The sequence below is a fragment of the Saimiri boliviensis genome, chromosome 2 (assembly GCF_048565385.1).
Source record: "Saimiri boliviensis isolate mSaiBol1 chromosome 2, mSaiBol1.pri, whole genome shotgun sequence".
In the NCBI taxonomy this organism is placed as follows: Eukaryota; Metazoa; Chordata; class Mammalia; order Primates; family Cebidae; genus Saimiri; species Saimiri boliviensis.
In genome coordinates this window covers 240,941,848-240,967,528 of record NC_133450.1, presented here as the reverse complement: position 1 = coordinate 240,967,528, position 25,681 = coordinate 240,941,848, and the positions used below count along the sequence as shown (strand labels likewise).

The window sequence follows — 25,681 nt, the reverse complement described above, 5'->3', positions numbered from 1 at the left end:
GACTTTGGAAGCCATGTAGAATGAAATGAATATACACACACACACACACACACACACACACACACACACACACACAAAACCTACTCAAAGTAGTCCAGAGGCGGTAATATGAAATGTGAAACTATAAAAAATCTAAAAGAAAATCTAGGTGGCATTGGGTTTGGTGTTGAGTTTTAACACACAACATCAAATGCCAATTCATGAAAATATTGATAACAGACTTTATAAAGCTAAATATTCTACTGTGAAAAATTGTATTCGGAGAATAAAAAGACAAGACAGATGTGAGAAGATATTTACACAATACATAGGTGATTTTAAAACTGGTTAAATATCTGAACAGATACTCAACCACAGCAAATATACCGATAGTAGGCTGGGCATGGTGGATGCCCATCTCTACTAAAAATACAAAAATTACCCAGGCATGGTGGTGCATGCCTGTAATCCTAGCTGCTCAGGAGACTGAGGCAAGACAATCGCTTGAACCTGGGAGGCGGAGGTTGTGGTGGGCCAAGATCACACCATTCGTCTGCCCTACTGTATATGTAAAAATGCAGATTCACTGAACCAGACTAAATTGGATTCACTGGAAGGCTGATCAAGGATTCAAAAGAATGCAACCTTTTGTTTTATCTACTTCTGACCTAGAAGCACCCCCACTTCCTACTTCCAGTTGTTCCTCCTCACTGAACCAAATGACTGTACATCTTACACATATTGATTGGTGTCTCATTTCTCTCTAAAACGTATAAGAGCAAGCTCTACCCTGACCACCTTGGGCCCATGTTGTCAGGACCTCCTGAGTCTGTGTCATGGGCGTGTCCTTAACCTTGGTGAAATAAGCTTTCTACTTGACTGAGACCTGACTCAGATATTTTGGGATCACAATCCACAGTCACCATGGTGTGACAGTTGACTACAGCATTCAGTACAGAGACGTGCTATATAGGTTTGTAGCATGGGAGCAATAGGCTATACCATATAACTTATGTGTGGAGTGGGCTGTACCATCTAGGGTTTAAAAGGACACTCTATGGTGTTCAGACAAGGATGAAATCACCAAGGACAAATTTCTCAGAAAGAATTCACATCAATAGAAGATGCTTGAGTGTATTTTAAATGGTTAAAGCCTAGAAGAAAAAAATAGAAAGTCAACTCCTGTTTTGGTTTAATAACAAAGCTTAATAGAGTTAACATATTTCATCTAATCTAAGATGCTAATGATTAACAAACATTATTTTATACATCATCACAAATAGGTTGCCAATTAAACTGACTTTCTGAATAACAACAGAAATGTGAATTTACTGCTATTCATGCCAGTAAAGTAAAATGAAAATGAATTACGGTTTTGACATGTTAAAGCAAAACAGGAGGAAGCCGTTAGCCTGAGGTCTTGCAAAGCAAATGGAAACCGAATTGGAGGCTTTAAAACTGACTTTAAAACAGGAGCAAACTAACCAGTCAATGACAATAAACCCAGCTGCTAGTTGGCTTTATGACTGTTGATGCTGAGGGAACCATCCCCACAACAGGCAGTCGCCTAGCTGGAGCCAAGGAGAAACCTCACTTAGCTGCCACCACTAACGGCTCGAAGTCCCAAGCCCTGTTTTCCGTTCTGGTGCTTCAGGTGTGATGCGCGAATCATTCCTTTGCTTAAATAAACTAAATTTATTTTGCCTAAAATTCTCTAACCCCTAAATCATAACAACTAACCGGTAACCCCAAACTCTAACCCTCACCCGTAGCCCTGATCCTCACCCAAAGCCCTGAGCATACATTGGTTTCTGCGTTTGCACTGATACGTCACTGTTGATGATTCAAACTGCTGTGTGGCGGCCGCAGGAGCAGCGCGGACTTTAGAGTAAGGCCGTGGACGGAGGCCTTGCATCAGCATCACAGCCGTTTTCTACACGAGCGCTGCGGGTGTTGTATTCACATTCCGGATGTCACAGCTGCCTTAGGAACGTGCCACTGTGTTCCGAGGCTGCGGTGTGCACCTCGCATTGCGTTCCGAGGCTGCCGTGTGCACCTCGCATTGCGTTCCGAGGCTGCGGTGTGCACCTCGCATTGCGTTCCGAGGCTGCCGTGTGCACCTCGCATTGCGTTCCGAGGCTGCGGTGTGCACCTCGCATTGCGTTCCGAGGCTGCGGTGTGCACCTCGCACTGCCGCCACGTGGCCTTGGCTCGGGAGAACCTCGGCGCGCAGGACTCCGAGGGGCTTTTGGTGTCCAGGTTTCCACACCGAGATCTTCCTACTAGTCTCTGACCCTAAGCAGTCAGGCTGCAAACAGGAAGGATTTTACTCACTGTGGACGCGGCCCAGAGTCGTCCCCAGGTGAGGCTGTGCCCGCTAGGTCTGTGCTGTGGAGAACGCAGCTCCGCCCTCACGGGCCCCGCAGGTCTGCACTGAGGACAACGAAACTCTGCAGGCCGCCATGACGCAAGGCACGCCGGGACCGTGACGCCGTCCGAAAAGGCGGCTCGGGCGCCCCCTGCTGGCGGCCGCCGGGCAGTGCGGGGCCCTCTCGCTCCCGGTGATGTGCCCGCGCCCTCTTCCGGCGACAAGGGCCACGGCAGGGCCCTACTACAGTGAGACCGGAGCCCCGGGGTCTGTGCTGAGGAGGACGCAACTCCACCTCCAAGTGCGCCCAGGTCAACGCTGAGGAGAACACAACTCTGCAGACCACGTGGGCGGCGATGATGCACCTCGGGGGGCGGAACCTCAGGACTCTGAAAAGGTGGGCTTGGGCGCCCTCTCCTGGCGGTGGACAAATGCAGGGCCCTCTTGCTCACACTGCAGTGGCAACATGCTCCCTGCTGGCAACTAGGGCAATGCAGCATCCTCTGGCTCACTGAGCTAGGGGGCTGTGCATATGTACACAATGTGCGCCTATATGTACATGCAAACATACTGTACATCTGTACATAATGTAAACATTATGTAAATGTGCACATACTGTACATCTCTACCTAATGTGCACATTATGTACACGTGTATATATAGTACATATGCACATAATGTGTACATTAGGTATATGTGAACATGTGTACATTACGCATATGTGTACATATTGTACCTCCGTACATAATGTGCACATTATGTAAACGTGTATATATTGTACAGCTGTACATAATGTACATAATGTGCACACATATGTACACATGTACATATAGTACATATGTACATTACACGGTTACATATTGTAATACCAAAATAAATTAAAAGTACATAATGTGTACAATCTGTATATTTACCATGATATTACATATTGTATATATATTACTGTAATTACATATATCATTGCGATATTACAATAATGTATATATCATACACATGTGCATATAAATGTACATCTTGTACAGATTATGTACATTTATTGTACATATGTCTTGTGTACACATATGTACATCACAGTAAAGGTACATATGGTACATATTATATACATTTATTGTAATATCCCAATAAGCATACACATTATGAGTATATTCTGGGATATTATTTTTAGTATATTAGATAAAAAATTATTCCTAATATCAGGGTGGGTATACACCCATGTGTGTATATCTTGTGATATTATCCATCATATCCTAAGTAGGTATTACTCTCATTGTGAAAGCAAGTGTACACTCTGTGACTGTTCCATTATCACAGGCGGTGTACGATTCTGTGATGTAGTTACTAATATACTGGGGAGAGTACCCTGAATATTGCAGGAAGTGTACACCACCACTGTAATATTGTTTCTAATGCATCCAAAAACGGAGAGGATATTACTCCAAGTATCTCAGGAAGTGCACAAACCCCCAGTGATATTGTTCCTAATAACTAAGGGATTATAGATAATAATACTCACAATGTGACTGGGGCTGTACACCCATCCTGTGATGTTGTTCCTAATATCCAGGGAAGGAGAGGATGATGTTACTGCCCATAGGGAAATACTCTCAGTATGGCAAGAGGTGTACATCAAGCTCTCATATGGTCACTAATGTACACACACACACAAAAATTATATTGAATTAAACATTGCAAGGGGTGAAAATCCCCTGTGCTTTCAATCCTAATGTCAAGGAAGGTAAGGATGACATTTTTGTCAATATCAAAGCGATGTAACTAGAACTAGTGTTATTGTGCTTAATATAAAAAACAAAACCCAGAATAACATTATGATCTCCCTATGATATGGTTCTGAGTATCATATTACACAACATTTTCAAAACAGATGGTCCCTAGGAGCCAGGGTAGGCCGGGGGGCTGCTACGGGCCCTCTACTGGGGTCTGTCGGCACAGCCCCATAGCCAGGGGGTCCCTAGCAGCCAGGATGAGCTGGGGGGCTGCTATAGGCACTCTGGATGGGGCTGTGGGCACAGCCCCCTAGCCAGGAGATCCCTAATAGCCAAGATGGGCCGGGGGCTGCTATGGGCCCTCTGGCGAGGGGTGTGGGCACAGCCTCCTAGCCAGGGGTCCCTAGTAGCCAGGGTGGGCCAGGGGCTGTGTGTGGGCACAGCCTCCTAGCCAAGGAGTCCCTAGCAGCCAGGGTGTCCTGGGGGGCTGCTACAGTTTTAGCTGTGTATTTTGAAAGTTGTCTCTAAGTGCTATAGCTGACGAAATTAGAATGAGTGATCTGTGTCTACTTGAGTTGAGCTTTCTTTTAGTAATAAAGGATTAAGTTCTATTTGAATTCTTTAGAACTGACTCTCATTCTTGTCAATCAACTGTGAATTTTCTGTGTTAATTTCTAGCAGAGGTAATAGAGTTAATCCAAAACCATAGGTGTATTAAAGTCCAGATTGACAAGTATACTCAACAAACCAGGCACTAAGCTGAAAGAGGGATCTTTTCCCAGTGGGCCTTAAGGCCCACATAAATCACTGCACAGAAATCAAGAAACTGAGACAGAAAGGGACTCGCCTAAAGCTTGTCACTTGAAAGTGAGTGGCTGACTGACTGGCAGAGGGCTGGAAATCAAATCCAAATCTCCTGACCTCTAATTTCAAAGGGTGCACTGCCTCCCCAAGGCCCAGTTTCACAGGTAAATAGCTTAACAAGGGCTTTACTGGATTGAAGTCAACATTAAAAGACATTGGAACAGTCTTTGGCCCCTTGTCTCTAATGAGAATTTGCCCAGGTAATATTTTAACACTGGGTCTAACCTGAGAGATCTGGACTTTCAGCCTGAAACTCTTGAAAAGGATTGATTAACTTAGGAGTTCCTGCTACAAAGTAAGAGTCAAGAACCATTTTCAGCAAAGGTGAGCTGACCTCAGTGGTCAATAGGAAATGAGCTCGTTTCAATTACCACCCTCTCACTAATCATCAAGATAAAATTTCTTAAAACATACATGTATTGTGTTTTTCAGAGGGCTGGGGGTTATCCAAGATTCTGAGTAACATGCTACCACAGGAAGGAGATGCTGTTCACGCCTGAAGCAGACAGACAGACAGACAGACAGACACACACACACACACACACACACAGTCTAAACACACAACTGATAGTGTCCAGCCAGATACTTAGCAGTATGAGGAGGGCTTTGAAGTCATCCATGCTCCAAAGGAAGAGACACATTTCCCTAATTCACACGTCCATTCTCCCTCCTTCTCCCCCAATGTTGCCTCCTCCTCAAGACCACGCATTACTACGTAGAACAAAATTAGGCAGGGCTATCAGGTTAAAGCATTGCCAATGATGCTCTCATTAAAAATAACAGCACAGTCAAATGGAGAGCATGCTTGCATATAAAATGTGATTAATTCTTTCAGACATGGTTCATGATGACTGGGACCACACCTCCAGGGAGAAGCTCTGCTCTGCAGCCATCCAAGCTGTGTGCCTGGCCACCTCCCAAAGTGCTTCACACTCTCATTTCACCCTTAGAGGCAGACAAGAGGACTGCAAAGGACTCATGTGTCTCCTGTGCTCTCTGAAAAAGACTCCCATTTCTCCTGGGGACCAAAAGGAACAACAAAAGTTGCTTTTTCTTTGTAGAGCACACAACTTTTTCAAAATACACAGCTAAAACTGTCTTTGCTTTAAGTGCTATAGCCCTAGCCCTAGCCCTAGCCCTAAACCTAACACTAATCCCGAACCCGAACCCTAACCCTAAACCTAAACCTAACCCTTTTTTTGAAATTGACTTTTCTGGAATCAACTTGCCTGGCCTTTTCTCAAATTGACTTTTCTGGAAACAAGTTGTTTGGCCTTGTCTGAAATCGACTTTTCTGGAATCGACTTGCCTGGATTTTTCTCAAATCGACATATCTGAAACCGACTTGCCTGGCTTTTTCTCAAATCGACTTTTCTGGAATCAACTTATTTGGCCTTGTTTGAAATAGATTTTTCTGAAATCAACTTGCGAGATATCGATTTTTCTGGAATCGACTTTCCTTGTCTGAAATCTATTTTTCTGAAATCGACTTCCCTGGCCTCTTCTCAAATTGAGTTTTCTGGAATCGACTTGCCTGGTCTTGCCCGAAATCTATTTTCCTGGATTCGACTTGCCTTGCCTTTTTTTTGGAATTGACTTTTCTGGCATCGACCTGCCTTGTCTGAAATTTATTTTTCTGGCATCCACTTGTCTGGTCTGAAATCGACTTTTCTGGAATCGACTTGTTTGGCCTTGCCTGAAATCTATTTTCCTGGATTCGACTTGCCTTGCCTTTTTTGAAATCGACTTTTCTGGAATCGACCTGCCATGCCTAAAATTGATTTTTTTTTTTTTTTGAATCGACTTCTTTGGCCTTGCCTGAAATCAATTTCTCTGGAACCAACGTGCCTTGTCTGAAATCGACTTTTTCTGAAATCGACGTGCCTGGCCTTGCCTGAAATCCATTTTCCTAAAGCAATTAAAGCGGGGACCATTTTAGCTCTGTATTCTTAAAAACTTGTCTAGCACTTGAAGCACGGACAGTTTAAGCTGTGTATTTTCAAAAAGTTGTCTCTAAGTGCCATAGCTCATGAAGTCAAAATGATTGATCTGTGTCCCCTTGAGTTGAGCATTCTTTTAGTAAGAAAGGATTAAGTTATATTTGATTTTTTTTTTTTTTTGAGACAAGAGTTTTCGCTCTTGTTACCCAGGCTGGAGTGCAATGGCGTGATCTCGGCTCACCGCAACCTCTGCCTCCCGGGTTCAGGCAATTCTCCTGCCTCAGCCTCCTGAGTAGCTGGGATTACAGGCACGCGCCACCATGCCCAGCTAATTTTTTGTATTTTAAGTAGAGACGGGGTTTCACCATGTTGACCAGGATGGTCTCGATCTCTCGACCTCGTGATCCACTCGCCTCAGAAGCTGAGGCAGACAGATCACCTGAGGTTAGGAGTTCTAGACCAGCTTGGCCAATATGACCAAACCCCGTCTCTACTAAAAATACAAAAATTACCCGGGCCTGCTAGCATGCACTTGGAATCCTAGCTACTTAGGAGGCTGAGGCAGGAGAACTGCTTGAACCCAAAAGGTGGAGGCTGCAGTAAGCTGATATCGAGCCACTGCACACCAGCCTGGCTGAAACGGCAAGATTCCATCTGGAAAAGAAAAAAAGAAAGAAAACCAAAATGTCTGGGAGTGGCAGGGTGCAGTGGCTCACTCCTGTAATCCCAGCAATTTGGGAGGCTGAGGCGAGCAGAGCACCTGACATTAGCAGTTCAAGACCAGCCTGACCAACATGGAGAACACCTGTCTCTATGGAAAATACAAAAATTAGCTGGGCATAGTGGCATGTGCCTGTAATCCCAGCTCCTCAGCTGGATGAGGTAGGAAGATCACTTCAACCTGGGAGGTGAAGTTTGCAGTGAGCCGAGGTGGTGCTACTGCACTCCAGCCTGGGCGACAGAGAAAGACTCGGTCTCAAAAAAAAAAAAAATTCAAATAATTTCACACTAGAATAGTTATACTAAAAAACAAACAAACAAAAAGAGTTGACAAAGATGTGCAGAAACTTGAACCCATAAACACTGCTTCTGACAGTATTAAACGGTCCAGCCTATGTGTAAAATCATTTGGTGTTTCTTCAAACACTTACAAATAGATTTGCCATCTGACTCAATGATTCTGTTCCTCAGCATATACTGCAAAGAACTGAAGACAGGTGTTCAAACAAAAACCTGTATGCTCTTTAAGTGTGTCAAGGTGACAAATATGCAGGAAAGTCTGGGGAACAGCGCCAGGAAAAGAAAACTGGATCAGAACAATGAAAAAACACATCATACTCCAAGGTGGTGCAGAAGGTAAAAGTGAAATGAGTTTGTAGACTGAATTATCATGTAGGAACCGTGAGGATTTCCTGATCTAGGAGTTATGTGGTGGTTACCTGGGAGAGTGTACTTTGGGCAAAATATACTGAAGTATTTTCTGGGACATTGTAAATCTGGTACAGCAACAACTGCTGCAAAATCTAAGAGAAGAAAGAGGTTATACTTTGTACTGCTATTGCAAGATTCCTATAAGTATGACATTATTGGAAAGCAAACTACTTTTTAGAACAACCATATCAATACCATGCCAGGAAAGCAAAGACCTCATCAAAATCCATTATAGAAGCTATAGTCCAACCAAAGCTGTGAAATCCTTATAAAAGTCTCCATGTCAACAGAGTTCACTTAGTAGATACTACTGTATTTACTAATATTAGAAGCTACTGTGTGGATATATTAGTGTTATGGCATGATATGGATATTAGTGTTAGGACATGGTGTGAATATTTTACTGGTGTTAGGGCACGGTGTGATTACTATATTACAGACCACTGTGAGATACTTATTAGCAGCCACTGTGTCTTGGACACTGACAAGATCAGAGTGTAGTCAAAACAGTGGATGTGAGGGTTTCCTTTGTCTAGCTGAATTCCTTCCTCTGCTGAGTACTCTCTAAAGACTCTCCTCTGCACTCAGGGCTTTGGACAGGAAGTTTGTTACTCACCAATGAACAACACTAAGTTGACACGACCTTCATGCTGCCCTGAGGAAGATAAAACTCCTTGCCGCTTCTGGCACCTCAGAGGGAAGTTGGTCAGGGGTGGGTTTGTGCACCCTCTGGTGATGCCAGAGCTCAGCACAGACACTCTTGCTCAGTTTCTAGGTGGACATGCAACCCCGCCTGGCTGTCCTGAAATACCTATAAAATTCAATATTGAGTTTACGCAATGTAATAATTTTAGAAATTCAAACCAAAATGAAGCCCACTGTAGCCATTCCTTCCCGAAGACGGTGATGGAAGATTTTGGAAGCCATGTAGAATAAAATGAATATATACACAAATTAAGGAAAACAAAAACCTACTCAAAATAGTCCAGAGACTGTAATTTTAAATGCAAAACTATAAAAAATCTAAAAGAAAATCTATATGACGTTGAGTGTGGTGTTGACTTGTAACACAAAACATCAAATGCCAATTCATGAAAATATTGATAACACACTTCATAAAACTAAGTATTCTACTGTGCAAAACTGTATGCAGAGAACAAAAAGAAAAGAGAGATGCAAGAAGATAATTACAAAACACATATGTGATTTTAAAACTGGGTAAATATCTGAACAGATACCTAACCAAAGCAAATATACTGATAGTAGGCTGGGCATGGTGGCTCATGCCTGTCATCCCACAACTTTTGAAGGCTTAGACGGGTAAATAATCTGAGGTCAGGAGTTCCAGACCAACCTGGCCAACATGGCGAAACCCCATCTCTACTAAAAATAAAGAAATTAGCCAAGCGTGCTGGTGGGCACCTGTAATCCCAGCTACTTGGGAGGGTGAAGCAGGAGAATCACTTAAACATGGGAGGTAGAGGGTGCAATGAGCCAGTATCATGCCATTGCTCTCCAACCTGGGTTACAGAGCAAGAAAGACTCCATCTCAAAAAAAAAAAAAATTGTTAATAACGTATCTGACACATGTTGATATGTTAATACGAGGGAAAACTAGTTTGGGTATACACAGGAAATCTGCATTTTCCTCCCAATTTCAGTGTGACTCTAAAACCAATTTAAAATAAAACCTTTATTTAAAAATTATAAATTTTTAAAAAATATCTGCTTACTTATTTGTACTAATAATAAGTAGTAATTGACACTACTACTTTTCAAAACAAGGGCATTCATGATGCTGCAAAGTAATTTATGCAAACATATATAATTTCAATGAAATGCCTGTTTTACAAGATTTATGTTAAAATAACACATCCATGTAAACATATTTATCATATCTTTTTTCTTGTGGTGTGGTTCACTCTCTAGGAAATCTGGTCACCTTAGAACCAAGGAAAGAATTCAGATTTTGGAGACTATTTCAATTTACAGCAGGACGTTTTCAAAAATATAACTTTTAAAAAAAAATTAAAATAGCAATTGATTGTGACTGAATCACTTATTATAATGAATGCTTGTCTTTGTTTTGTTTCCCAGCATTCCTTTTAGCTACAATACAACAAAAGCAAATATTTGCCACTGGAAAAAAATATTCAAAGGAAGACTGTAAAGGGAATTTGTGACCACAATTATTCAATGTTTCATGACGATGCTTTCTAATACTGAAAAGTTTAAAGGGATAGTCAAAGTTATTCCCCCAAAGATGATTTGAAGAAATCGATGAAACTAGAGAAACAAAAGCGGCAGGACAATCAATGCGACTTTAGATGTCACTGTGTCTTGTGAAAAAAAGTAATTTACCTTTAGAGGATCGCCAAGAATTACTGGAAGCCCAGACTCTGGAATGTATCTAAATTTAGTTGTCAATATCACTAGCAATGAATGTGATAAAAAGGGATCTCGGTTTTATTTGTGTAATACAATACCAACGCAGTATTTAATGCTCCAAGGAAAACAAGTTATACCTGAAATACAGTTGACAATATCAGAATCAAAATAAGCTTCCTGACTAGGCATGGTGCCTCATGCCTGTAATCCCAAGACTTTGAGAGGCCAAAGCAGGCGGATCACGAGAGGTCAGGAGCTCAAGACCCACCTGACAAACACGGAGAAACCCCATCTCTACTAAAAATGCAAAAATTACCCAGGCTTGGTGGTGCATGCCTGTAATCCCAGCTACTGGGGAGGATGCGGCAAGACAATCGCTTAAACCAGGGCAGAGGCGGGTACGCTAGGCCAAGATCACACCATTCCTCTGCCCTACTGTCTATGTAAAAATGCAACTTCACTGAACCAGACTAAATTGTATTCAGTGGAAGGTGGATCAAAAAATTGAGAAGAATGCAACTTTTGTTTTATCTACTTCTGACCTAGAACCACCCCCCACCCCGCCTTCCTACTTCCAGTTGTTCCACCTCACTGAACCGAATGACTTTACATCTTGCACATATTGATTGGTGTCTCTTGTCTCTCTAAAATATATAAAAGCAAGCTCTACCCTGACCACCTTGGGCCCATGTTGTCCGGACCTCCTGAGGCTGTGTCATGGGCATGTCCTTAACCTTGGCGAAATAAGCTTTCTACTTGACTGAGACCTGACTCAGATATTTTGGGATCACAATCCACAATCACCATGGTGTGACATTTGACTACGGCATTCAGTACAGAGATGAGCTATACACGTATGGTATGTAGCCTGAAAGCAAGAAGCTATACCATATCACTTATGTGTGAAGGGGGCTACACCATCCAGGTTTTATAAGGACACTCGATGGTGTTTGCACAAAGATGAAATCACTAAGGACACATTTCTCAGACAGTATCCACATTGTTAGGAGATGCTTGAGTGTATTTTAATTGGTTAAAGCCTAGGAGGAAAAAAAAGCAACTGAACTCCTGTGATGGTTTCATAACAAAGCTTAATAGAGTTAACATATCTTATCTAATCTAAGATGCTAATAATTAACAGACATTATTTTATGCAACATCACAAATAGGCTGCCAATTAAACTGACTTTCTGAATGACAACAAAAATGTGAACTTAGTTTTATTAATGCCAGGAAAATAAAATGAAAATGAATTATGGTTTTGATATGTTAAAGCAAAAAAGGAGGAAGCCGTTAGCCTGAGGTCTTGCCTAAGCAAACGGAAACCGAACTTCGAGGCATGCAAACTGACTTAAAAACATGAATAAACCAATTAGTTAATGACAGAAAGCCCAGCTGCCAGCTGGCTGTATGACTATTACACTGAGGGAACCATCCCCACAACCGGCGGTCGCCCAGCTGGAGCCCATGAGAAACCTCACTCAGCTGCCACCGCTGAGAGCTGGAAGCCCCAAGCCCCGTTTTCCGTTCTGGTGCTTCAGGCATGATTCATGCATCATTCCTTCCTTCAAATTTGCCTAAAACTTTTCTAACCCCTGTATCCTAACCCCTAACTGGTAACCCCGAACGCTAACCCTATCCGCTAGCCCTAATCCTCACCCTAAACCCTAACCAGACGTTGGTTTCTACGTTTGCACTGATATGTCCGTGTTGAGTATTGAAACTGCGGTACTGGCAGGGCCACATGACTAGTGCGGATTTTATAGTAACATGTTTGGACTGAGGCCTTGCATTAGCATTAGGTGTTTCCTACCTGAGCACTGGGCTTATTGTATCCGTATTTCAGAGGCCATCTCTGCCTCGGGAACGCTCCATTTGTCTTCTGAGGCTGCTGGGTGCACCTCACACCGCAGCCGCCTGGCCTTGGGCGGGAGAACCCAGGTGCGCAGGGTTCAGAGGGGCTTTTCGTGTCCAGTTTCCCACACAGAGCTCTTCGTACTAGTCTCTGACCCTCAGCAGTCAGGAATGCAGACAGGAAGGATTTTACTCACCGTGGACACGGCCCAGAGTTGTCCCAAACCGAGGCTGTGCCCGCTACGTCTGTGCCGTGGAGAACGCAGCTCCGCAGATTGCCCTGACGCGATGCACGCCGGCGCCCTGACGCCCACTGAAAAGGCACGCTCGGGCGCCCCCTGCTGGTGGCCAGGCGGTGGGGGCCCTCTTGCTCATGGTCCTGTGTCTGCACCCCCCCCATGGCAGCTGGGGCCACCGCAAGCCCCTCTTGCAGTAAGAACCCCGCCCCAAGGTCTGTGCTGAGGAGGACGCAGTTCCACCCTCACAATGCCCCCCAGTTCTGTAAGGAGGAGAACGCAACTCTGCAGACCGCTGTGACTCAATGCACGCTGGTGGTGTGACACGATGCACACCGGTGGAGGAGCCTCAAGAATCTGAAAGGTGGGTGTGGGGGCCCCTACTGGGGGCCTGCACTGCAGGGCCCTCTTGCTCACGATGCTGTGCCCACGCCCCCTTCTGGCTAGGTCCACTGCAGGGCCCTCTGACAGTGTGGTGACCGGCATCACCTGCTGGCAGCTGGAGCCCTGCAGGGCCCTCTTGCTCAGTGTAGTGGCAATATGCCCGCTGCTGGCAAACAGGGCAGTGCTACATCCTCTTGCTCACGGTGTGGTGCCTGTGCTGCTGGGCACTCTTACTCTGGGTGGAGTGGGGTCACGCCCCCGGCTGGCCGCTGGGGCACTGCAAGACCCTCTTGCCCATAGAGTCCTGGCAACACTCCCGTGACGGGAACTAGAGCACTGCAGGGTTCTCTTGCTCATGGTGTGGTATTCGCTGGGATTACAAGCGTGTGCCACCATGCCTGGCTAATTTTGTATTTTTAGTAGAGATAGGATTTCTCCATGTTGGCCAGGCTGATCTCGAACTCCCAACCTCAGGTAATCTGCCCGCCTCAGCCTCCCAAAGTGTGGAGATTATGGGCATGAGCCACCTAGCTCGGCCTAATTTTTTGATTTGTCATAGAGACGGGGTTTTGCCATGTTACCTATGCTGTGGGGTTTCCTTCTGATGAGATGAAAATATTCTGGAATTAGGTAGAGGAGATGGCTGTACAGCATTGTGAATGTACTAAAAATGAACTGTACACATTAAAATGGAAGAAATGGTGACTTATACAAATTTTATTTTGATTTATTTATTTATTTATTTATTCTGGTCTGACATGACCCTAGGCTTGTCAGTCAATATTTTGATTTTTTTAAAAAGGACAACGATGAGTTGAAACGTTTAAGGACCTATCAGTAGAAATGGTAAGAAGACAGCGCATGGCTGGGCGCGGTGGCTCACGCCTGTAATCCTAGCACTTTGGGAGGCCAAGGTGGGTGGATCACCTGCGGTCAGGAATTCAAGACCAGCCTGGCCACCATGGTGAAAACCCATCTTTAAAAAAAAAAAAAAGAGCGCAGAAGAGGGCAGGGCTGAGACTCAAGGGAGACAGCACGCTCCCCGCGGCCTCCTGCTGTCTGTGGGGCACCTGGAGCCCAGAGGCCCCGCTCCTGCCTGGCCCCCTGCCTGCTGGCTCCTAATCATCTAGCTTCTGCGGCTTCTTCAGCTCCCACTGCCCCCAGAGTGAAGGCTGCTCATCCACACCCACCTGGCCTCGGTGACGCCAGCAGCTTTTCCCCTGCACACGCTCTCCAGCTGCACGTAGACCGAGCAGTTGACCCAGCTCCACTTGGGGTCACAGATGGCCAGGAAGTTGGGGTGCAGGTGGCCGATCGTGTACTTGGCCAGGTCCGTCAGAGACTGGCTCACAGCCGCCCCGAAGAGGAAGGTCCCCAGCACCTTGTACACTGCAGCCACGTAATTATTGAAGTCAGAGCAGGAATAGAGCTGGTCTGTGGGCACCAGGTAGGCTTCTCCCACCGAGACCTGCGTGTGGGGCAGCCGCGGTGACCAGAGGGGGTCCTGGTCAGCCCATGGGCCCTTAGTGGGCCTCAGTCCTCCCCATGGGCCCCCCCAAGGCTGCTGCAGAGCTGGGGACTCTAAAGGTGCCCTAGCTGGGCTCCGTGGCTCACGCCTGCCAGCCCAGCACTGTGGGAGGCTGAGGCAGGAGGATCACCTGAGGTCGGGCATTCAAGACCAGCCTGACCAACATGGTGAAACCTGTCTCTACTAAAAATACAAAAATTAACATGCCTGTAATCCCAGCTACTGGGGAGACTGAGGCAAGAGAATCACTTGAACCCAGGAGGCGGAGGTTACAGTGAGCGGAGATCCTGCCATTGCACTCCAGCCTGGGCAACAAGAGCAAAGCTCCATCTCAAAACACAAAAGGGGGTTCCTATTTTGTTGTTGTTGTTGTTGTTGTTTTTTGTGTTGTTTTTTTTTTTGTTGTTGTTCTGTTTTATTTATTTATATTTTTTGAGACGGAGTTTCGATCTTGTTACCCAGACTGGAGTGCAATGGCACAATCTCGGCTCACCGCAACCTCTGCCTCCTGGGTTGAGGCAATTCTCCTGCCTCAGCCTCCTGAGTAGCTGGGATTACAGGCACGCACCAACATGCCCAGCTAATTTTTTGTGTTTTTAGTAGAGACGGGGTTTCACCATGTTGACCAGGATGGTCTCGATCTCTCGACCTCGTGATCCACCCGCCTCGGCCTCCCAAAGTGCTGGGATTACAGGCTTGAGCCACTGCACCCGGCCAAATGGGGGTTCCTATTACCCACAAGTACCACTCGGGGCAAGGCTGTGTCCCCCAGCCCCCCACAGACCTCCAGGCCACCCCCATCAGGAACCCAGGGTTAGGCTGCCCCATCCTGCCCCCCTCCCTGTCCCTCTGAACCCCTCCTGCCTTACAAGGAAGACGGTGGCTGTGATGGTGACCCCGGCCATGAGCCCAAGGGTGATGGTGTCTGGACGGTAGGGGCACCGGATGGAGTCATCCCCACAGTAAAATCCTCGGTTATACAGGGTGTTCACCAGCGACAGGACAGCGAAGGACAGGGAGGCTGGAGGGGGAGAAGGGCCTGGGAGCTGTGAGGTTCTCAAACCAGCTGGGCCATGGGGCCCCCACACCCACCTTGGCCTCGAGGCCTGCTCCCACCAACAAGGAAGAGCTTTTCTCACAGCACGTGGGAGGCCCAAGCGACACTCCTTTCCCATCACCCTCAGATGAGCACGAACTCCCCAGGCCCTCTCCCCCTCACACCCTCCCTCTGCTCCTTGAAAAAACCGGGCAAGGCCGGGCGTGGTGGCTCAAGCCTGTAATCCCAGCACTTTGGGAGGCCGAGGCGGGTGGATCACGAGGTCGAGAGATCGAGACCATCCTGGTCAACATGGTGAAACCCCATCTCTACTAAAAACACAAAAAAAATCAGCTGGATATGGTGGTGCGTGCCTGTAATCCCAGCTACTCAGCAGGCTGAGGCAGGAGAATTGCCTGAACTCAGGAGGCGGAGGTTACAGTGAGCGGAGACCCTGCCATTGCACTCCAGCCTGGGTATCAAGAGCAAAACTCCGTCTCAAAAAAAAAAAAAAGAAAAAGAAAACACCAGGCAAACACTCACCTCTGGGCCTTTGCACAGGGACTTCTCTCTGCCCAAAATATCTTATTTTTATTTTTAAAAGTAGAGACAGGGGTCTGATGCTGACCAGGCCGGTCACAAACTCCCAGGCTAGAGCGACCCCCCAGCCTCAGCCTCCCAAAGTGCCGAGATTACAGGTGTGAGACAACATGCCAGGCACCAAAGTGACTCCCACTTCCGCTCAGTTTCATCTCCCCTCCCGGCTGTCCCACCAGCATCCCTCTCACAAAAGGAAAGGTCTGTTTAGCCATGCGTGGTGGCGTGTGCCTGTAATCCAGCTACTTGGGAGGCTGAGGCAGAAAAATTGCTTGAAACTGGAAAATGGAAGTTGCAGTGAGCCGGGATCGTGCCACTACACTCCAGCCTGGCAACAGGGCGAGACTCTGTCCAATTTATTAAAAGAAAATAAATAAATAAATAAATAAAAATAAAAGGGAAGGTCTGCTCTTTCTCCCTATTGCCCCATGTGGAATTACGCAGTCACCTGTGGGACGCTGGACTTAATCTCCCCGCCTCCACCCGCCAGCACCAGGAGGGGCCTATTGTATTCAGGACAGAGACCCTGGAGGCTGCTCAGAGCCTGGCCAGGGCAGATGTTTAATAAACATCTGTTAAAACAGGCAGGACTTATTTCAACCTAAGAGCTGGCCAGAGAAGTCAGGAAAAGGCAAAAGCAGGGGCACAGCGGAGGTGCCTTCATGCTCGCCCCTGCCCGCCACTGACCCTCGTGCCAGGGCACATGCCAGCCACACGGTAACTCAGGGACGAAAAGCACATTCTTCTCAATCCCACACTTGCGGAAGGTGTCACACAGCACTGGGGCTCCCGGGGCCCTGCTGAGCTGAGGGTGGCCAGGGAAGCCGGAGTCAGCTACAGAGGGCAGGGCCCGGGGCAGCTCCCTGTTCCACGCGGCAGGTGCACAGCAAAAGCACAGGGTGTCTACCCCAGAGAATAACGAAGGCAAGGCGTCTTTGGCCCAGCAGGGCAAGGACAAAAAAGCGTGGCTCTTCCGAATTCTGAGAGTCTGAGGAGGGACAGGGAGCCTCACACTCCTCCCTGCATGCCAGCTGCAAGGATCCTAGCACACGGCACGCCTTCGATGCTGGCTGAGTCTGGGGAAATAAAGCAGTGAAGAAGTGAAGACAGCAGAGGTCTGCCTCACAGGGCAGAAAAGGCGGAGGGAATGCAGAACAGAACGGGCAGCGCAGGGGCCCAGAGCCGAGACGGTGCCCGGAGAGGCGAGTGCTGGGGCAGAGCGGGATGCGCTGTAAGAGCCCGGCTTCTGCTGGGGCGCAGGGGCGGCTGGCGCCGCTGTGAGTGACGGCAGAGACCAGGGAGGAGGCTCCTGCAATTGCCCCGCGGTGGAAGGTCAGGGTCACAGGCCGCTGACAGCGGACACCAGCCCCTCCCAGGGGCTCTCAGTAGGCGGAGGCTCACACCGGTTAGCCTCCGTTTCCGACCTCCCTGCCCCAGTAACTCCAGCTAGAGACTCAGACACCCCCATGACAACCGGTCCGGGCTTCCCTCTGCCTGGAAAGCTCACCCTGGGGTCCCCGGAACAGGCACCTTCTCTTCCTTTGACCCCCGGGAGCCTTCCCACCCTCACGCTGCCCCCCAGCCCCGTCTGGAACCTGTGGACTGCACCGTGACGGGCCGCAGCTTCCAGATGGAGGTGCCCTCGGCCTGGCCGCCACACCTGGCACGCAGCAGCCACACCCGACCCCACCCCGGCGGCACCTCCCGGCTGTGCAGCCTCCAGCAGGCGACTCCGCGCGGCTGCCCCTCCCTCACAGGCCGTTTACGGAACCGTTTCGGTTATCCGAATGCTGCTGAGCGCCTGGCTGCCAGAAAGTGCCATACACATGTTTAAGTAACTGACAGCACAGCTGCTCAGGACATGGCACCCAGGGCTGGCAGACACCCCACAGGACATGGCGCCCAGGGCTGGCAGACACCCCACAGGACATGGCGCCCAGGGCTGGCAGACACCCCACAGGACATGGCGCCCAGGGCTGGCAGACACCCCACAGGACATGGCGCCCAGGGCTGGCAGACACCCCACAGGACATGGCGCCCAGGGCTGGCAGACACCCCACAGGACATGGCGCCCAGGGCTGGCAGACACCCCACGGGGACTTCGTGCTGTCCCCTGGCACCCCCTAACGAGGGTCTACTTCGGAGTTCAGAGGGCTTGGCCAGAGACCCAGGAAACGCGCTGGGGAGGAGCGCACCCCCGCCCCCACAGTCACAGAACTGCGGGGGGCCATTGTCCCTTCAGCCACAGAGCAAACATTCAGCCTTTGTTTCCGGGACCCTGGCCGGAGGCCTCGGGGCGCTGCTTCCCCCACCTGGCCCAATAACCCACAGGACAGGTTTGGGTCTCCCGAGGTCCCGAAGCCTGGGACTCAGCTTTTCTCTCCAAATGACTCCCCCGCCCGCGGTGCAGGGGTTCGAATCCCACCGACGCGCTGGGCCTATGCCTATCTATTTATTATTATTACTTTTGAGACAGAGTTTCCTTCTCATTGTCCATGCTGGAGTGCAATCTCAGCTCACTGCAACCTCTGCTTCCCAGGTTGAAGCAATTCTTCTGCCTCAGCCTCCCAAGTAGCTGAGATTGTAGGGACATGCCACCATGCTTGTCTAATTTTGTATTTTTAGTAGAGGTGGGGTTTCTGCACGTTGGTCAGGCTGGTCTTGAACTCCTGACCTCAGGCGGTCCACCCGCCTCAGCCTCCCAAAGTGCTGGGATTACAGGCATGAGCCACCTCACCTAGCCACTATGCGTATCTCATTGTATTTCTAAAAGGAGAGGGAAAAGAAATAATTGCATTTCCATCCTCACAGTAACTCCATAAAGGAGATAATATCATTTACCTTTTACAAATGCGAAACAAAAGCTCCAGCTTTTTTTTTTCTGAGACAGTGTCTCACTTTGAAGCCCAAGCTTGAGTGCAGTGGCATGACCTTGGCTCACTGCAGTCTTGACCTCCGGGACTCAAGTGACCCTCCCACTTTAGCCTCCTGAGTAGCTGGAACTACAGGGGACACTGCCACACCTGGAAAAATTTTTGAAATTTTTTGTAGAGATGGGGTCTTGCTATGTTGCCCAGGCTGCTCTCAAACTCCTGGGCTCAAGCAATCCTCCCACATCGACCTCCCAAGATGCTGGTATTACAGGCATGGTTGCTCCAACTTTTTTTTTTTCCCAAGGCCACATTAAGTTGTTAGCGGCTCAGTCAAAAGAGTCCTGGGGTCTGCTGACTCCTACTTCAGTGTTTCTTCAGCTAGACTACAGCCACTGTTATTCCTGGAAGTTGTCTGACAGTGGACTGAGATGGATTATTTGGGTGTGTAGCACAAACAGAGGAACATCTCTTAGGAGACTGAACCCTGAAGTTCTGATGGGGCCAGCATGTATTCTGGGGAAAGGTTCCATAGCTCCCATCCATGACCAGTAAATAGGAATTAGGTACCAGGCGTGGTGGCTCAAGCCTGGAATCCCAGCACTTTGGGAGGCTGAGGTGGGTGGATCACTAGGTCAGTTCAAGACCAGCCTGGCCAATATGGTGAAACCCCATCTCTACTAAAAATACAAAAATTAGCTGGGCCTGGTGGTGGGTGCCTGTAATTCCAGCTACTCAGGAGGCTGAGGCAGCAGAATCGCTTGAACCCAGGAGGCGGAGGCTGCGGTGAGCCGAGATCGCGCCATTGCACTCCAGCCTGGGTAACAAGAGCGAAACTCCGTCTTAAAAAAAAAAAATGTTTTTTGCTTAAAGTATTGGTATATATTTATAAGTTTTGGGTCTTTATTTAGTTATTAACTTGTTCCTGCAACCATAAATATTTTATAACCAAAGGTGTTCAATCCCTAAATATATAATCCAACAAATTTAACGTGAGAGAGAGAGAGAGAGAGAGAGAGAGAGAGGGTCTGACTCTGTCTCCCATGATTGAGTGCAGTGGTGCAATCATGGCTGGCTCACTGCAGCCTCAAACTCCTAGGCTCAAGTGATTTTCCAACCTCAGCGTCCTGGGTAGCTGGGACCACAGGAACGAGCCACCACACCAGCTAATTTTTAAATTTTTTGTAGACATGGGGATCTCGCTATTTTCCCAGACTGGTCTTGAACTCCTGATCTCAAGTGATCCTCCCGCCTTGGCCTTCCAGAGTGCTGGGATGACATTCGTGAGCCCTGCACCCTGCCCAGATTTAGCTTTTTCTAAAGCTTTTATTTAAAATAAAGTCACTGTGGTTAAGATGCCTCTGACGGTTTTGCATTTTAAGTGCAAAGACTATGTTGAGTGAATTTTTCCATCAGTTGTAAAACGTGCATCCATGTTTATCTCATTCCTATGGTTTCCAGTTAATTGGCCCTTCTTCCTTTTTGGAAACACACGGGCTAGTGGGCTCCATCTCACTTTGCATTTCCAGAAGGAGGGCGCCGAACACTCCGCGCTCCGACTTCAAGTGGTGCAGCGGGACGGCCACCAGAGGGCGCGCGGCCTCGGCCAGCGCTGTGAGAGCGAGGGCCCTGCAGTGCCCCGGCCGCCAGCAGAGGGCGCGCTGGAGCAAGGCGGCGTAACTGCCTGGTGGCCAAGCTCGTCTAACAATCAGAAGCCCGGCTTTACAGAGGCTGACAACTCCAGATATGACATGTGAAAGGGTCTTGGGGTTACAGTTCTGGAAATTACATGGGAAAGAGTCTTGGTCCATGGAGTAGGTGTGGGGTGGGGGCTTGAACTCGTGTAAGTTAAAACAATGCCTCCGGAAAGATTCCCCCACGCCAAGCCTGCGATCTTTAAGGTGGCGCCCGGTCGGCAGCCTTTACTTCTATTGAAATGCAGTTTGGAAGTCGAGGGGGCAGTGATCTTAGATGCTTGGGTCTCTCACCAGGTCACCTCCTCCCTGCACACGGCCACTCTCCCACCTGGGCTACTTTCCAGTCTCACTCACAATCGCTCTGAGCAACTGTGGAAAGAGGACAGCTGTGGAGCCTCTCCCTTGTCCAAGTCACTCTGCTGAAAGACCAGATAACTCGTCTCACTGGACCCTGGACCGCCCTGGGAAGAATACTTCTGCCCCTGTATTTCAGACAAAGACTATGAGGTGGTCAGGCACGGTGGCTCACACCTGTAATCCCAGCACTCTGGGAGACCGAAGCAGTAGATCATGAGGTCAGGTGCTCAAGACCAGCCTGGCCAAGATGGAGAAACCTCGTCTCAACTGAAAACACAAAAATTAGCTGGGCGTGGTGGCGGGCACCTATAATCCCAGCTATTCGGGAGACTGAGGCAGGAAATTGCTTGAACCCGGTGTCAGGTCTCCATATGCAAACCTGGAACCTGAAAGTCTGAAGTCCTGCTTGCCTCCTGATTGTCTCCCACCCACCAACCCCCACCCCGACTCCCCACGTTCACCATTGTCCCTGAGCACCCAGCAGAGCTTCCCCGGACAAGCCCCTCACCCAACCCTGCCATCTCAACTCTTCTTCTGAATGTGAATACCCCTCACCCATCCTGTCATCTTAACTGCTCTTCTGCTTCACCCCAGCCGCCACTGTAACTGAACTTGGGGTCATGTACACTCCTTGCCCCTACCCACCAGTGTAACTGATCTTACTCTGCGACTTTCCACTGCCCGCCCCAAACCTGTAAAACCAACTCCTATCCCACTACCCTTTGCTAACGCCCTTTTCGGCCTTAGCCGACCTGCACCCAGGTGAATAAACAGCCACGTTGCCCAACCAAAGTCTGTTTGGGGGGTCTCTTCATTCAAAGCGCGAATTTTCAACATTTTGGTACCAAAACCCAGGATGGGGGAACTCCTACAGGAGACCAAACCCCCGTCCCTGCTCTTGTGCTCCCTCCATGAAGAGATCGACCTACCGACCCGGGTCATCAGACCAGCCCCTGTTTTGGTAAGCAGTCTCTCTTTTTTGCTTTCCCATTCTTTTATCTTTTCCTTTCCACTTCCTCCCCCTTCCAGTTTCATCATTTTTCCACCACAAACACAAGGAAAATCAGGTAAGCCAGGTTCTTCCATGAGATTCGGGACCTGAAAAACCCTATGTAGGTCACGGATCCTGGGACCCAGGTTCCCAGGGGTTGGGCTATCGTTCAGACGTTCACCCTAGTCACTCGCCCACCAGGCTCAGGGCCGATATTGGTGGCAGGTCAACATTCAAGACGCTTTTTTTTGACTGCTCACCAACGACGAGGTTCAACCCAGGCTCACCGAGGGACGCCTGTTGAGCGGCTGGGATGCGTGCCTGTTCTCCTTGTCTCCGCTGTCTTTCCAGAACCCTGGGCAATCGTCCATCCTCTATCCCTCCCTCCTCCCCGCTGGCCTGTGTTTAAAGAACCTCAAACCTCTCCAACTGTCCCTTAACCTAAAACCCAAACGTCTCTGTAAACACTGCGTTCTCTTTACTGGGCCACTGCATGGTCGCAATACAAGTTAAACAATGGTTCCAATTGGCCAAAAATTGGCATCTTTCACCTCTATTTTATGAAATTAAGACAATTTTTGTCACAACATGGGCAAATGGTCAGAAATTCCCTACATCCAGGCATTTTTTTTTACACACCAATCCCTCCCTAATCTCTACTCCTTCTCTTCGCTTCCATCTGCCTCCCCTTCCTCTGCGGGTTAGCCAGACTCCTCCCTGTCCATCAACCTTCCGACCTTTCTCCGTCCCGCCTGTGAACCAGGCCCTCATCCAGGACCTAACCCCACCCCAGAGCCTTCCTCCTCTTCCTCTGCCCACAACCCACCTCCTCATGCCCCTCCTGTCACCTCCCCACCTCCTACGTGGCTGGCTTACAGTTAGTCCTGCGGCTGCCTCCTGCACCCCTGCCCGACAATCCCCCTTCCAGAGGTGGCTGGAGCCAAAGGCACAGTTAGGGTGATGTTTCTTCCCTTTATCTGACCTTTCCCAAATTGACCACCGGTTAGGCTCCTTTTCATCAGATCCTCCAATACTTCACCCAGTCCAGTAATCTCACCCGGAGTGAATTAAACGTCACCCTTACTTCCACTCTCACCCCTAAAAAATGCTTAATATGCATTTTATCACCCAGTCAACCCAACATTACAAAAAGGTACAAAATTAAAATCTGGCCCTGAAACCCCACCCAGGGAATTAGGCAACCTTACCTTCAAGGTGTTCAATAACAGGGAGAAATCTGCCCGGCTGCACATCTCAGAACTGCAGACGCTGCCTCCTCCGTAAGACAAACCCGAGCCACGCCACCGGCTCACAGAGACTTCAGAGCACCCAGACTGCAGCAGCTCCAGCCGACCCCGCGGACCTTGCTTCACGTGTCGGAAACCTGGCCACTGGGCCCAGGAATGCCCGCAGCCCGGGACTCCTCCTGAGCCCTGCCCCGTCTATGTGGGGCCCCCACAGAAAGTCGACTGTCCAACTCAGGTCGCTGCTCCCAGAGCTCTTGAAGCTCCAACCCTCGGCTTGGTGGCTAAAGACTGACGCTGCCCGACCATCTCAGAAGCCCCCTGGACGTTCACAGATGCCAAACTTAGGGTAACTCTTACGTGGAGGGCAAGTCCATCCCCTTCTTAATCAGCACGGAGGCACCCACCCCACGCTGCCTTCTTTTTAAGGACCTGGCTCCTTGGCCGCCCTGCTGTTGTGGGAATTGACCGCCAGGCCTCCAGGCCTCTCATAACTCCCCACGCCTGGTGTCCATCAGGCCAGCACTCCCTTCCACGTTCTTTCCTGATCAGCCCCACCTGTCCGGTTCCCCTGTTAGGCTGGGATATGCTGGGGAAATTGTCTGCCTCCTTGACTGTTCCTGGGCTACAGCCACGCCTCATTGCTGCCCTGCTCCCCAAACCCGTACCTCCCTCAATACTCCCCTTATGTCCCCCAACCTTAAGCCTATGGTGTAAAACACCACCTTCCCATCCGTTGCTACAAGTCACTCACCCTCCTCATCCCCTTAGAACCTAACCACCTTTACCCTGCCCAGCCCCGTACCCCATCCCACCCCAGCCTTTAAAAGTAAAGCCTGTTATCACCTGTCTATTGAAACATGGCCTTTTAATTCACCCTCCTGCTTCTTCGGCATCTGTACTCAAAGGGGCATCAGGTATCCTCTTCCAAAGCCCAAATTTCTTCCCATCTGTTCTAATCCTTCACCAGCATACACGCGCTCCCCCTGCTAACCGCATCCAGTAAATTTCCCAAACCCCAACCCCCTCCACCAAACAACAGCTTATCTCCTTCCTGGGTGTGGTTGCTACTTCACCTCAGAATACCAGGTTTTGCTATTCTAACTAAGCCATTGTATAAACTCACTAAAGAAAACTTATCCAACCCTATTAATCCTAAATCCTTTCCTCACTCCTCCTTTTGCTCCTTAAAAAACAGCTCTAAAAGCAGCTCCCTCCCTAGCTCTCCCCAACCTGTCTCAACACTTTTTCATTCTATACTGCTAAAGTCCAGGGCTGTGTGGTCAGGATTCTCACATAGGAGCCAGGCCCATGGCCTGCACCCTTTTCATCCAAACAACTTAACCTCACAGCCCTGGGCAGGCCCTCATGACAGCGCAGCAGCAGCTGCCACCCTGATACTCTTAGAATCCCTCAAAATCCCAGCACTTTGGGAGGCCAAGGCGGGTGGATCACGAGGTCGAGAGATCGAGACCATCCTGGTCAACATGGTGAAACACCGTCTCTACTAAAAATACAAAAAAATTAGCTGGGCATGGTGGTGCGTGCCTGTAATCCCAGCTACTCAGGAGGCTGAGGCAGGAGAATTGCCTGAACCCAGGAGGCGGAGGTTGCAGTGAGCCGAGATCGCGCCATTGCACTCCAGCCTGGGTAACAAGAGCGAAACTCCGTCCAAAAAAAAAAAAGAAAGAAAGAAAAGAAACTTCACCCTCACCCCCAGAAACCTGTGCTCACTCCCTCTTCTCTAATTCTTTCTCTCTATATATAAAGACAGGTATGTCAGGTCTCCATGTGCAAGCCTTAAGTGCTGCCTGCCTGGGCTGATCGTCTCCCACTCCCCCATCCGCGTTCGCCATTGTCCCTGAGCACCCAGCGGAGCTTCCCCAGACAAGCCCCTCACCCAACTCACCCTGCCATCTCAACTCTTCTTATAGCCTCTCACCCATCCTGTCATTTTTTTTTTTTTTTTTTTTTTTTTTTTTTGAGACGGAGTTTCGCTCTTTTTACCCAGGCTGGAGTGCAATGGCGCGATCTTGGCTCACCGCAACCTCCGCCTCCTGGGTTCAGGCAATTCTCCTGCCTCAGCCTCCTGAGTAGCTGGGATTACAGGCACACGCCACCATGCCCAGCTAATTTTTTGTATTTTTAGTAGAGACGGGGTTTCACCAAGTTGACCAGGATGGTCTCGATCTC

The 25,681-nt window shown here is 48.8% G+C and overlaps 1 protein-coding gene across 1 annotated transcript in view; it reads right to left on the bottom strand.

Annotated features, from left to right (window-relative positions):
* Positions 1-22,615, bottom strand: part of LOC120363119 (phospholipid phosphatase 2-like) — a 250,173-nt gene extending 227,558 nt beyond the window's left edge. Inside the window, 5 exon segments of the mRNA XM_074390584.1 lie at positions 14,359-14,636; positions 15,566-15,717; positions 20,716-20,900; positions 21,251-21,378; positions 22,532-22,615. Of these exon segments, the coding sequence (XP_074246685.1) occupies positions 14,359-14,636; positions 15,566-15,717; positions 20,716-20,900; positions 21,251-21,378; positions 22,532-22,615 (827 nt within the window).
* Positions 22,616-25,681: the final 3,066 nt, after the last annotated feature.